At 36.6% G+C, this 15,329-nt stretch overlaps 1 protein-coding gene across 1 annotated transcript in view; it reads left to right on the forward strand.

Annotated features, from left to right (window-relative positions):
- Positions 1–15,329, forward strand: part of C2CD6 (C2 calcium dependent domain containing 6) — a 160,118-nt gene that overhangs the window by 30,572 nt on the left and 114,217 nt on the right. The window contains exons 2-6 of the mRNA XM_008687546.2: positions 349–435; positions 3,649–3,700; positions 5,516–5,661; positions 8,667–8,789; positions 14,823–14,867. Of these exons, the coding sequence (XP_008685768.2) occupies positions 349–435; positions 3,649–3,700; positions 5,516–5,661; positions 8,667–8,789; positions 14,823–14,867 (453 nt within the window). The remainder of the gene's footprint in view (positions 1–348; positions 436–3,648; positions 3,701–5,515; positions 5,662–8,666; positions 8,790–14,822; positions 14,868–15,329) is intronic.

Below are 15,329 nucleotides of genomic sequence, written 5' to 3' on the forward strand. Positions count from 1 at the left end.
GGATCACTGCCATCTATGGGCTATGGTTCTAGTCCACATCAGATTAAGAATAAAATGTGCTAATGATGGTCATTTTTAGTTAGCAAGCAGAGCTCATTAGTCATGGTACTTGCACTTTTCTCCTCTCTCATGATTCCCTTAATGATTTTATATTTAATTGCTTACATTTTGTTTCTCTAACTTATTGATAAACTTATTGAAGGTAGGGATGAGATTTCTACTCATATTAATATTCCACTGCATAGAATAATACTTGTTACTTAGTAGATACTCATAAAATATTTGTTGAAATACACTTTTATCTATTTCTTCTTTGCCTTCTAAAGTCTTATTTTATTTACATCACAGATGCTGAGAAAAACTCTTAAAGGGTCTGAAAGTAAAGAACTGGAAATAACACCTGAAGTGCCAACTTTGGTACCATTTGGGGATGTGGTATGTGAGACTAATCCTCCATAAACCTGTACAAATTATTTCTTATTTTATGTGAAGACTAGTTAATATTTATTATTTAATAATCAAAAGGTATATATAGAGAATGATTCTGACAACATTTGTGAATCTTTTATTTTTTCATTGAGTCAGAAAAGCATTCTATAATCACTGAAATTATGGAAAACATCTTGATGCACAGAAAAAAGAAATGTTTTCTATATAGGGATTCCCAAAATCTAGTTATGTCAGAATCATCTGGGATACTTTTTAAAAATGTCGATTCTTGTCCCCCACCTAAGATCTGCTAACTTGGAATCTGGGAATGGGGCCTAAGATTCAGTATCTTTATTGTGCTGGTCAGGTGATTGCATTTATCGTCAGATTTAGGAGCCTTTGAGCTATGATTTGAAAATTGACCCCACACCTTTCCCTCATCCAAAAAAATAGTAAGTCCCAGGAATAAAAGCAAACATACTCATGAATCATATACATACACACAAACACACAGGTACGGCCAAATATCTAGGCTGAGAACCAGAAAAATCTGTTTTTTTTTTTCTTTTGGGTGCTATCCAGTATAGGACATGAGATGTATGTGTATTTAGAACTATCAAGTGTGTGGTATTCTTTTACAGTTATCTCCATTCCTTTTTTTTTATTCATTTATTTGACAGAGAGAAAGACAGCCAGTGAGAGAGGGAACACAAGCAGGGGGAGTGGGAGAGGAAGAAGCAGGCCCCCAGTGGAGGAGCCTGATGTGGGGCTCGATCCCAGAACATCAGGATCACTCCCTGAGCCGAAGGCAGACGCTTAAGGACTGAGCCACCCAGGCGCCCCAGTTATCTCTATTCCTGAACATCATTAGAATAGTTACTGGGTATGAAGTGACAGTTTCTCTTGGCCTTCTTCTCTAGATTCTATCATATACTGCACATTTTCTTGATTAAAAAATATATGATGAATTTAAACCATGATTTTGGGGGGAAAAAGTAAGACTATATTAATGTATACATTTTGTTTCTACAAAACAAGCACAGTGTCCCTTTATCCACCTAATTATATAGCGTTTTCGTATATCACAAAGTCACTGTTCGAATCTAAACTTAGAAATAAGATTCCTTGAAATCACTTTCGGCTGTAAGCTATTACGCATGCCATTATGTTGACGTACTGATTTCCGTAACCCATACGTTTGAGTATGACATCTACATTCCTTCAGAATTGATACTTTGATTTCATTCACACTTCCTAACTTCATAGTTTCTCTTTTCCTTAGTTGAATTACATATTGCTAGACATTAATAACCTTCTTTTAAAGGTCAGCTGGAAGTTTTTGACAGATGTTCGGCATGTGATACCTCCTCTCAGTGTATGATTGGTCACATGACTTTCTGAAACCTCTGTGATTTATTCTGGGGTATTTGGCAAGGCTTGTACGTGTGTCTGCAGTGATGGCTACATCACAACCCACGATTCCCCTTTCTGATAGAGCCCTTTTTCAGAAAAAAATGTGAAAAAGCCTGTCTTAAAATTGGGCCCCTAAAGTTCTTTTGTGAACACAGTTCTAGTTGCTTTCCTGTTTTACGTGCATTTGGTGGGTTGGTGAAGATGTTGACTTGGTTATAGCTTTGGGCCACAGACGGGTCTCAGAATCTGTGGCAACATTTGTTATCCACAGTCTGGGAATGGTCATCATTATATTTTTAAGTGTTAAATATTTTTCTATATTTGAAAAACCATGAGAGACTCTTAACTATAGGAAACAAACTGAGGGTTGCTGGAGGGGAGGTGGGTGGAGGATGGGGTAACTGGGTGATGGGCATGAAGGAGGATGCGTGATGTGATGAGCACTGGGTGTTATATGCAACTGATGAATCACTGAACTCTACCTCTGAAACTAATGATGTACTTAATATATGTTGCCTAATTAAATTTAAATAAAAATATATTTGAATAGAAATTTTTTTTGTTTTATATGGACTATGATATAAAAGTATAAAGAGCTACTAAAATATAAGGGAAGTTAAGTTACCCATGGCTTCATGTTAAATACTTGGCAGGCAGGCAGTGATTTATGACAGAATGTTAATGTATAGCATTATGCAATACAACATTGTAGTAATACTTCCCTGTTTTACCCTCCTCACGTATAACTCTAATTTTAAGAAATAAAAATGATTCATGGAATCACCTATGGCAGTGCCATTTAAAATCCTGCCTAGATCGTGTAATATGCATTACATACATTTGCATTTGGAAACTTAGAACCTTTCCTTTAACATAACATTTCATATCAAAGTGTCCTTGAGAAGTAGACCAGAGTACTTTCTTCTTGGGATTTCATCATTCATATACCATAGTCTTTTAATTAAATACTGGATGCTAATTTCTTTTTCTGTATTATTTTACAATCAAATCTTAAAAATTATTTACATACATTTAAAAATACTATTGGGCCATTTTTTTTTTTGTTGTTTCACAGTGTTTAATATAATATTGCTGTTGTTTTTACTTGGTTTTTAAGACCAAACATGGCTAAATATATTTGGCTGATAATGCAAATCAGTATTCAGATATTCCAGTATTCATTTTATATTTGCTTTTATGCTGAAACAGGAGGTATAATTTTCTTTAAATTTAGAAATACTTTGTACAAGAGAGAATGAATTTTTCACAGTCCTTGGGACATTGTAGTGAATGAATGATTGTTGAATGAATAGAGTGGTTTTAGGATACTGAATAAAAAAGCCCATCTGAAGCAAGGCATATTTTTTGTTATTATATGCAGCATGCTATGCTTTGTCAGTTCTCATCTAATATAAAATAACAGTGATTCAAAGAGCGATGGTTGGATTTAAGTCAATAATGCTCTTTTTTTTTTCTCGCTTTGTATTCTTGTTCATTTTTTTTTTTAAGTTTCTGGAAGCCAGGCTTTATTTTTATTTTTATTTTTTGATGTGATGTTCCATGATTCATTATTTGCTATTCTTGTTCATTTTAGTTTTACTTTGAATAAATCCTGCCTATTTTTCTTCTGTATTTCTGTTTTGGTGTTTTCCATTAACTAGATATTTCTAATGAGAAACAATGTTTTAATAAGAGAAACTAGCAAAGTGGAGCTTTTAAAATATATGTTGTTTGGTATAGAATAAAATGGAAGAAAAATTAACTTTTAAAAATTCATTTGCTGTGTTTTTATTTTGGTTGTTTTAGGTTGGCTGCCTTGCTGTTCATATAAAGAACTGCAGACATCTCACACCTAGGAGTATCCTTTCTTTTGATTTAAGAGCCGTACTGTGATCAGACATGTCTGTTTCATTTATGTATTGCTGCATGACAAAACACTCCAAGACTTAGTGGCTTAAACCCTTCACCATTTTATTATTAATCACGATGTGTATTCACTAGGTGCTACTTCTCCGCATGATCACAGCAGGCTCTGTGGTCAGCTGGCAGTTCAAAAGGGCTAGAATATCTAAAATGGCTCATTTACATGGCTGGTGCTTCAGTGAGGATGCCTGGAAGAATGGGCTTAGCTAGGAAGCTGAAATGGCTAGACCTTTCTCTCTTTCCATAGAGTCCCAAGGTCTTGTCTTTCCATCATATTTTTTTTCTGCATTAATTTTGATCTTTGAAAAAATATTACAATAAAATATTATTTATTTTGATTACTGAAGTTTTTGGTGTCCCCTTAAATTTTGGACCATGGCTGGTGCCTCTCTTACCCTGTCCTAGACCCAGCCCTGGTCATGTCCACTGCATATTAAAGTAGTCACAGGGCCAGGCCAGATTCAAGAGCAGAGGAAAATAAACTCCATTTTTTGATGTGCAAAGTGAAAAAAGTTTTTCACCCATCTGTAATCCACCTCAATCACCATGTAAGTTAAAGGAAAAATATATATCTTACCAAAAAGAAAGGAAAAATACGTATCTTAGATGATAATACTAATTATTTCTATGTAATAATTGTGCTGTCTTAAACATTGTTTGAAGGGTTTATTTATCGTGGTGCTTTCAAATAAACTGCTCGTTATCAGATTTATCATGGCATAAAACCAGTCTCATTATGAAGACTTGGTGTTTCTTTTTTATATAAAGTGAATTATTTGTTTTAAAGATTTCATTTATTTTTATGAGAGAGAGACCATGAGTGTGGGGGACTAGGGGCAGAGGGTTGGAAGCAGACTCGCCTCTCAACTGGGAGCCCAATGCGAGATTTGATCCCAGGACCCTGGGATCATGACCTGAGCCATAGGCAGACGCTTAATGGACTGCGCCACCCAGCTGCCCCTATAAAGTGAATTACTGAAGAGAATTCTACATGAAGAGATTTTTGAAGATAATTAGTTAAATCATAAAACAAAATTGTTTTAATGCATGGAGTGCTACAAATGATAAAAATACAGTATAGTATACTTAAGTATGTAGTGAAATGAATAAGAGAATAGACATACCGCTTTAGTCTAAAGAATAGTCTAAAGAATAGGCTGCTTTAAATTTTGTTGTCTTAATGTTAAAAATAACTCAAGTGACTTTTGAATTTTTGCATTTCTACATAATTATGCTCAAAAGAGTTTTTAACTATATATCGTAAATGTTTAGTCACCTTAAAAAATAATAAATAGAGGGGCTCTTGGGTGGCTCAGTTGGTTAAGCATCTGACTCTTGATTTCGGCTCAGGTCATGACCTCAGGGACACTCACACTGGGCATGGAGCCTGCTTAAGATTCTCTCCCTTCCCCCCAACCCCCTGCCCCGCCGTTCACACACACTCTCTCTCTCTCTCAAAAAATGATAATATATAGAAACATTTGCAAAAGTTTGTATGGAAATGTGAGGATGGAAATATGAGAAGTGATCTGAATAATAATCAACCTTCCTTTTGCTACTTACATTGTGCCTACCATTGATGGACAAAAATACTATTTTAAAAGACTTTTAAAATTGTTTAATATAATCTACCATTACTTTCTTTATTTGATTGATTCTTAGGTTTTGCCTGAATTGTTTAGTGGATTAATTTTATAATGTGTTATTGTACAATTACAACAAAATTTCCTTCCTCAATATCTATTTTCAGTCATTTTACAACATTACAGTAATTTGTTCATTCGCATCTCTATAAACAACATTGTGAAATGTACAAAAATGCGTAGCTTGCTATCCCAAAATGAGGAAAAGAGCACTACAATTAATTTTGATGACATAAAGTACTTTTCTGTACAGGTAATGTTAAAGTTCTCTTCTGGATATAAGAATGCATTTTTACAGTTTCAGATAGTCTACACTAATTATATCCTTTTTTTAGAGATAGGAAAGAAACAAATGCAGTGCCTTTTTATTTATTTACAGTATTCTATTTCTGTACTATGGGATATATTGGTGGGTTTTTTAAAATAACTTACTAGAAGATGCATAATCTTGATGGTCTTCTTCCCTAAGATCTCACTGTCTGTGGTTCTGAGTGTTCAGCAAACATGCATTCTTCTCTGTCTTGCTCTCCTCCTCTCTATGCTCTTCCACCCTGTCTTAGCTTGGGCCGCTACAACAAATGACCATAGGTGGGGTGGCTTAAACAACACACATTCATTTCTCAGCTTTCTGGAGGCGAGGAAGTTCAGGATCAGGGTGCTGGCAGATCTGGTGTCTGGTGAGAGCCTGCTTTCTGATTTCCCGATGACCATCTTCTCATTGTATAGTGACATGGCAGAGAGCAAAGAGATCATCTTTCTTGGGTCTCTTCTTGTAAGAGCACTAATCCAACTCATTAGGGCTCTACCCTCATGACCTAACTACCTCCCCAACACCACACCTGCAAATACCATCACATTGGGGATTTAGGCTTCAACATATGAATTTTGAGGGGATGCAGATGTTCAGTCCAGAGCATACCCTTTCTTTTTTTCATTTCCTCATTTCTCTCTCTCCTTTCTTCTTATATAAACTCTGATTGGTTTGCATAGATTAACTTATTTAGTCTTTATAACAACCCCCCAAAATATATATATTCTTTTATTATAATCCTCATTTTACAGATGAGAAAACAGGTACTGTTAGGTAGAAGAACTCTCTTAAGGTCCTAGAACTAGTAAGTGGTGGAGCTGGGAATGGAGTCAGTCTGGCTTCAGACTACACCTTATTAAACTTCCTGTCACACCAGAGTTTCCTATGCTAAGAATTTGTGTCTCTTTATAGCTAAGCTTAGAATCTTGAATGTATCTTAGAGTTTTCGTTAAGTGAGAGCAACACTATTTCATGTAGCTGTAGGATTCATTGATTAGTCCAGTCGTTAGTCCTAATAGTTTTATTATACTGGTTAAATTTTAGTGAAATCCTAAAACATTCCCTCAATGCTCTGTATTTTTAACCTTCAGTTTTAATCTTCCAAACTTTATTTTGCTTAAGTCTTCAGTATTGAAGATAGTTCTTTAAGCATAGTTTTTTAAAAAACACCAAAAAACAGGCGTAGTTTTGCTAAAGGCGATCTATACTATTTATTTTACTTTGCAAATAGTTTTCCTGAGCTTGCCAAGGTTTTCAAGAATTTTGTGGGTGTATGTACACTTAAATAAAACTTGGAGTTAATACTGGAAAATAATATAAGTTAATAAGGTGCTTATCTTTATTAGCACAATCAAAATCTTTTTCCTTATTTTAAGAGGAGCTGTTAGTTTGAGCACATTAAGAGGAGAATTTTAATGGAACTATGGAAAGTTTGGGAATGATTTAGTAATAACTACATAGAAAACTACACAAGGAAACAAAAATAAAAGTGCAAAACACATATTAACCCTAAGGGAAATTAAGAAGTGATAGAGAAAAGGAAATACAGTTGTAATTATATTGTTAAACTCTGAAAAATAGTTACATATACACAATAACACTAAGTATTGGTCTAATAAAAAAAGGTAAGATCTATATAGAATATATTGGAGGAATGAAAGGAAGAGAATGTGAAAATTTGGGGGGAGGGTGTTGAAAGTTAATATTTTTCTTCCACAATAAGCAGTTACTTGATAGTATCTAAAACTAAAATATCACTTAATAATAATGTAAGCATGTTACTTAGAAACATGATTTCCTGGCAAAAACCAGAAAAATCACTTTAAAACTTGAAAGGTGATTTCTGAGGAGTGGAAATTAGGGGCTGGTTTAGGATAGTGTTGTAAAATCATACCCAGGATTTACTTTACAGAGGTATGACTGAATGATGACACAGAGGGGCTAATGCCATTGAAAGAAGGGAAGAAAGGGACACAGCACACCACACTATCTAGGGCTTCAGGGGAAGTATCCGAGTGGTCAGGAGACAGAGGATGGAAATGAGGAGAGAGCCTAGGCTAAAGCCTTTACTGGGGTTTTCTTGAGAAAGCAATGCAGAGCAGAGTCAGAAATTTAGGATTGGCTAGTTTGAATAATTCCCACAGGCTTTAGGCAGTAGGGTAGTCCCTAGTTGCTTGGTTCCTTGTCCTGGGTTGATTTGGGGCCAGGGAAATACTGGCTCCATGTGAGAGTTAGATTGGGAGGTGGTTAGGGCTATAATTTTGGGATTGGTTTGCATATGAAAGATGTGCCTCCATCTCACTAAACCCTTTGCTATCTCTAGGAGTTGGCTAGCCCAGGGTGAGAAAGTCTGTCTCTGGCCAGGCTTTTTAAGATGTCAAAACATCATAAAATACAGAAAAAAGATTAAACGTGGGAGAAAAAAAAAGTTGCTTTTGTTTGCTTTTTAACCATCGTAGAACTGTTTGATTTTTAAACTGTGTATTTATATAACTAGGATAAAATAAAATTATACATTTTATACTTTGGGATACATTTTATCAATAAGTTATTGAACAAAGACTGGAAAGGATGTTGGATGTCTTTTGATATTGGCTATTTTTATTACCTAGATTTTCTGGGTTGGATACTGGATATCGGGTTACCTTTTATAATACAGTTTCAGTAGAGTGTTGAGGCTAAACTTTTGTGTAGAGTTAAGAGAATGTAGGCAGTGCATGTTTCAAAAGTTTGTAATTGATGTTACACATAACAAGATCCTAATTTTTGTTGACATTAGGGTATATGTAACTGTGCAATTGAGAAGTTATAAGGCTAATAACATGTGAAAACTAACCATTAGGTGGGTATACAACAAAATCTAGTTTATGGATGTACTTATTCAGAAATTATATCTGAAATTCAGACTGAAAATGTGATAATTCTTTTCATATGTATTTTATATCAAGGTTCCCAGGCGTCAAGATGATGAGCGGAATAATATTTACTTGGAACTAATGCAATATGAAAATACAGAAAAATATCCTCTCTTATTAGGGAGTGTTCAGGTACACCTTTATGATGTAATTCAGGTAAGTATCAAGGTTATTTTTTTCACCATGGTATCACATTGTCCAGTTGGTGTTTGTTGTTATAATTTATCTGTATCGGATGGACTCTTTTTGGTTTATTATCTACCTGCAAACTCATATGCTTAGGAAACAATGTCTCCCTCTGGCTATATTAAAAAAAAAAAAAAAGAGTTGGCTTGAAACAGCCTAATATTGAAAAGATTTATTGTGTGGAAGGGCAATGATAAAACCTAGAAGACTAATAAGCATGTTTTATTATGTTTTCTGGAATGTTTTTAAACAGGACTCAATCCACAAACCCTGTCTCTTAGTTGACAGCCCAAATTTCAGTTCTTTTCTCCTTAGCTGGGCCGTTTGCTGTCTGCCCTGGGCCCGTGTTGTTTAGGGGCCTGCCAGAGTTGGGGACAGGGTTTGTACACACATTTTGTCTTTCCTTCTCTCTTGCTTTCTCCTGTCTAGGATTACCCTCTCACTTTCCAGCAGCCATACTACTCTGGACTCAAAGGAAAAGAACTAACTGATTAGTGAACAAATATAAACCATCTGAAGGATTTTTAGGAGTATTTGTTAGGACGCAAAGCAAGGAAGCCTTCAAGGACTAATGGAGTTATATCAAAGGACATAGGAGCCAGATTGCAGGGGCTCCTGTTGGCCAATTTCAGGATAATTTGAACATCAAAAACATCATTACAAATTCTGAATAAAGGAAAATCTGTAAATCTTTGTGATCTTAAGAAAAAAAGGGAGGGGAAGAAAAATGGAATTTAAAAACTTTTAAATAGAAGAATGTCAGTGTAGAAAGAATGACGGAATTACAGACTGACCATTTTGCAGTTCTTTATAAAAGTGAATGATGATTAGTTCAATCAAGACTTAGCAATGCTACTTAAAATATACAGTCTACAGATTAATTGTTTCAAAGGGGAAAAGGTGCCTCTACAATAGAAGTTTTGGTTACCTCCTCAACCAAGAGCTTGGACTTAACATAAGTAAGTATGGACAACTTAACATCACACGCTCCCTATGGCAGTACAGTATGAAGTATCAGCATTACCTATGAATCGTTCTCATCAAAAATGTTTACCCCAAATCAAGCTGAGTCTAAATCTAACTTTTAGTTTATAGGAATTTAGGGGATATGGAAAAAGTTAATACCATGATGATATATGATAAATACATAATGTGAGACATACCAGCTTAGATTCTTTAAAAAGTTAAGGTCAGGGGCACCTGGGTTGCTCAATCATTTAAGTGTCTCACTTTTGATTTCAGCGCAGGTCATGATCTCAGGGTCATGGGATCAAGCCCTGAGTTGGGCTCTGTACTCAGTGGGAAGTCCGTTTGCGATTCACCCTCTCCCTGCTCGCATGCTCACTCGCTCTCTAAAATAGATCAATAAATCTTTAAATTTGTCGATGGCTATTTGGATCGTTTTCTGTTTTTTTTACTATTATGCTCGTTGTTGCAGTGAATTTTCTTGAACCTACCTTCCAGTGCGTTTCTGCAAAGAGTCTCAACTTTATGATGAATTGCTCTCTCTGAGTCTCTGATGAATTGCTACACATATGGTAAAGAGACCATTATTATTTAATGGACAGAGTCATTAGGGAAAGTAATTTTGGTTATTTATGGATTTTCCCAAAAAGTCTTATGATTTTAGGTGTGGTATGTTCAAGATATGCTGTGTGTAAATCTGTCAGCATTCTTCTGTAGGCACTTCTACCTTAAGAATTGTGTCGTTTTACTTATTGGAATTCCTCTGTTACCCTCTTGTGGTCAAACTCAGATCCTAGAAGTAAAAAGTTGACCGTGAGGAGTTTGGTGTTTTTAGCTTTTTTGTTTTTGTTTTAGTTTTGATGCAGTTTCATTAGCAAGATGTTACCTTGGAGAGAACGACTGTATAATAATATCTAAACATCTGGATATCAGACAATAGAGGAAAACAAGAACCATGAGATAATCACAAATATAATAATTTTTTTTTAAAGCTTTTGTTTCTTTGTCAGAGAGAGAGAGAGAGTGAGAGCAGCGTGCACAGAAGCAGGGGGAGCGGCAGGCAGAGGGAGAGGGAGAAGCAGACTCCCCACTGAGCAGGGAGCCTGATGTGGGACTCATCCCAGGACCCTGGGATCATGACCTGAGCTGGAGGCAGATGCTTAACTGACTGAGCCACCCAGGCGTCCCAATAATAAATTTTTTGAATCCACTTTGTATCCACTCTATTTAAACTAGGTCTAATGGAGAATAAGTCCCATGGATGAATTTGGCCCACTTTAAATAGACACGTGGCCTTTTAAAAAACAAAACCAAAAAACCCTCAAACTTTTCTTTTGAAATAATTGTAGATTTACATGCACTTGAAAGAAATAATACAGAGAGATCCTTTGTATCCTTTTCTCAGTTTCCCCCGACGGTAACATCTTTCAAAACTACCAAATCAAATCGCAGCTGAGATAGGGAACGTGCCACCTCCCCCAGGGTTTCTCATGCTGTTGCCTTTTTTAGCTGCATCTCCTTCCCTCCTGCCTCTGCCCCCTCTGTAACCCTTGGCAACCACTAATCTGTTCTTCCTTTCTGTAATTCTCTCATTTCCAGGATATTATATAAATGGAATCACGTAGCGTGTAACCTTTTAGTGTTGGGTTTTTTCACCTCAGCGTGATTCTCCGGAAAGTCATCCAGGTTGTTGCATGTATCACTAGTTCATTTCTTTGTTGTTATTGAGTAGTTCTGCAGGGCGTGAATGTACCACAGTGTGTTTGACCATCTGCCCATTGGAGGACATCTGGGTTTCCAGCTTGGGGCTGTTCTGACTAAAGTTGCTGTAAACATTCATGTACAGGTTTTTGTATGAGCCTAAGTGTTCATTTCTCAGATAAATTTCTGGTTTGTAAGATAGTGGCATGTATAGTCATTAAAGGAAATGCCAAACTGTTTTCCAGAGTGACTAGCCATTCATTGTACATCTCCACCAGAAACGAACAATCCATTTTCCCAGCACCCTCATCAGCATTGGTGTTGCCGCCATTTTATACCTTAGCCATTCTGAGAGGTTTGTAGTCATATCTCATTGTGGTATTAATTTGTACTTACCTGATAGCCAGTAATGTTGAATATCTTTTTATGAGGGCCTCTTAATTTATTAATGATTCTATTTTTCCTGAAGTGTTTACCTGGGTGCAGCAAGAGGCATAGGCTACTGCACAGAAATTCTACCACACTGGACAGTGAAAGGTCAAGGAAAGTATTATAATCTAGAATGATTCTAATCCACAAATTTATGCTGATTTGTCTCAAAAGCTTGAGCTGTATCATTTGCTCTTTGGATCACTTGCAGGGTAGATTATATTTTATTCTAGAACTACTCGCTAGGATAGAATTCCTTATGCAGACTGGTCAAGTCTAGTACTCAGATGAATTGGAAAGACCTGATGACCAGACCCAAACTACAGGTCATGTTCGGAAGCATGGGAGAGCCATTTGAGTGCACGACAATTATTTCATGGGTATACATGAAGAGGACATAAATGTATTATTATGATTACCAATTACTATCCATTACTTTCTTTTTTTTATAATAATTTTTATTATGTTAGTCACCATACAGTGTATCCTTAGTTTTTGATGTAGTGTTCCATGATTCACTATTTGCATATAACATCTGGTGCTCCATGCAATATATGCCCTTCTTAATACCCATCACCGGCCTATCCCAATCCCCCACCCCCTCCCCTCTGAAGCCCTCAGTTTGTTTCCCAGAGTCCATAGTCTCTCATGGTTCTGAATATAATTGGACCGATTGGGGAGAACAAAGACCTTGACTTGAATGTTAAAAATCACATAGTAGGTTTTGCATAGCTTTGTAAAAAATTATTGATCTGTAGCTTGTGACATGAATCCCTTATTCTTGTATGTTTTGGATTCCTTTGAGGCTCTAGGGAAATCAGAAACATTAGCTAATTGTCAAGGCCTAGGGTCCAGTTAAGGCACATAAGTATATTGGAATTTATAATATTCCTGTATAGATTATAACAGGAATGTGATTATTAATTTTGGGATGAACTGTAGTACTACTTGTGGTTATTGGTTTGGATATATGATCCTTACCAGATAAGCCTAGGACTAAGTGATAAATGCAACAGTTAGAAAGATTGGTAGCCACTGCAATTATTTGAAAAGGCAAGAGAGAATTCAAAGATACGGATTATTAGAGTAATGCCTCCTAAAGAATCATACCTCCCTCTACCCGTACCTTTGAGCAGTCTAGTAGCATCCCCCTGCCAGCCCTTCTTGGACTAGGCTTAGACATGTAACTTGCTGTGGGCAGAGTAAAGCCAAATTCAGGACAGGTTGCCAAATAGCTCATTGCCACACTTTGAAACTCAGCAGAGGAGCTGAGGGAAGGCGAGGATAAAGCTCAGTGGATTTAGATGAGGTGCACATTCAGGATGAATATTTTAATTGGCTCCAATGGAGACTTAATTGGGCAGATCTCAGTGAGACCTACAGAAAAAACTCAAAGACATTTACTATAGTTAAAAGTATGACTAAAACTTTATATCTGAGGGAGATGAATCAATCAATAGATCAATCAAGTTCTTTCATCAAAAGAGCTTAGAGGCACAGTTTATAAAAGAGAAGAAAAAGGCAGTCTTGGAACAGTGAGATGTTCCCCCACTCCCCACGCTGGGAAAAGGGACGCTATCAAGAGCAAGAAGCCATAAAGGGCAGATTGACAGGATCATTAAGGAAATCAATTTCAGTTATTTATGAATTTTCTGAGACACCTTATGATTTTATATGAAGAACACGTATGCTAATTCTGTGTGACGACTGCCATTGTATGAGCAGCTATTACTTCCTCCATTATATGGCTTCACCAGGAACTGAGAGGGCAGGTGTGAAATGGGTTCTTCAGGGACGCCTGGGTGGCTCAGTTGGTTAAGTGCCTGCCTTCGGCGCAGGTCATGCTCCCAGGGTCCTGGGATCGGGCTCCCTGCCCACTGGGGAGTCTGCTTCTCCCTCTCCTTCTGCCTGCAGCTTCCTCTGCCTGCAGCTCCCCCTGCTTGTGCCCTCTCTTGTGCCCTCTCTTGTGCCCGTGTGCATGCTCTCTCTCTGTCAAAGAAATAAAATCTAAATAAATAAATAAATAAATAAATAAATAAATAAAAGATTCTACAGCTTGCTAGGTTTTGGGGGTGGAGAGGATGTGTGAACCAGGTGTTGAGGTTTTCACTAAACGAGAATTAGTGACCAGAATGTCTGAAACACATGCCAGACAACATGAAGCTTAAAAACGGAAAATTGTTAATATCTGTGTGAACTAATACGATCTGGAAGCAATAGAAGAGGAGTGTGGAGGATGCTACTCCACCTCCTGGCATTGAGGTATGCGGGCCTTCACTTGAGGCGTCTGTGTGGGAAGCAGCATCCTTAGTAAGCCAAGTCTGAGGTAAAGCAAAGAGGAATGTTTGGTGGAGCAGTTAAAGATGTAAGGTTGTTTGTTAACCATGGAATGGGGATGCATGAACTGCAGTGGGAAATGCTGGGAAGAAAGGGGACCATGGATGGTGGATTCAATGGGAGGACTGATAGCACAGCAGAGATGACCAGAGGTGGTGACCAAGGATACCCGAGGTTTACCTGGTCAGAAAGATCCCAGCGGTCCCCGAGGGATGAGAGAGGCCCTCAGTTCTATCACGAGTCAGGTATTCATGCACCTTTATGTTAAACCCCACAAAAGGGAGTGCAGGCATGGCAGTTCCTTAAGACTTAGAGAAAAGGGAACTACAACTAGCAGGAACATTTTTGTCTAAAACATAAATGTAAATATTAACATTTGTTTTTGGTTCAGCCTAGAAATTTTATTTTCTTCCAAATGTTCGTTATAGTTGTATTTTAGCTATTAAGTTAACATATGTGTTAAAAAATCATTACCTGATTTTTCAAAATTTGTGAAATGGTTTAGATTATATACAGATGACTACATGAGTGACTCTCATTTGAGAATTTTTTTTTTTTACTTTTTTCCAGAAAGGGTGCTTTATTGAAGAATTTGAAATGTTGAATAAAAACACAGTAAGAACTTTACTGAAATTTCCAGTTTTGTGCATACACTTAACATTTCATATAACTTTACTCTGATAGTGTTTTAACCTCTGGTAGTGTTTTTATTCGCTGTTACCCTACCCGTCACTGTTTGACTTAATGGAAATGTATTAAACAGAAAGAACAATATTTGCTCACAAGATCTTCATCTCCACTTTTTTTTTTTTTAATGATGCTACCTTACTGCTAAATGATGAACAGGAAAATTGAAATCATTGGACAAGAGAGTAAAATGCCCTAGCTGCTGCTTTGACTGCACAGCTTTAATCGAGGAAATATTTTTCTCCTTGAGGAGATTCTAAAGAGTTGCTTACAGTTCTCACTTGAATTTCTTGTTAAATACTTAAAATTATTATTTTGATTAATTGATCTATTCAGAGAGACCTCTGCCGCCAATAGCCAGAACAGAGACAAAGAACTTTATGAAAAAGA

The sequence above is a fragment of the Ursus maritimus genome, unplaced genomic scaffold, assembly GCF_017311325.1.
Source record: "Ursus maritimus isolate PB19 unplaced genomic scaffold, ASM1731132v1 scaffold_1, whole genome shotgun sequence".
NCBI classification, from domain to species: domain Eukaryota; kingdom Metazoa; phylum Chordata; class Mammalia; order Carnivora; family Ursidae; genus Ursus; species Ursus maritimus.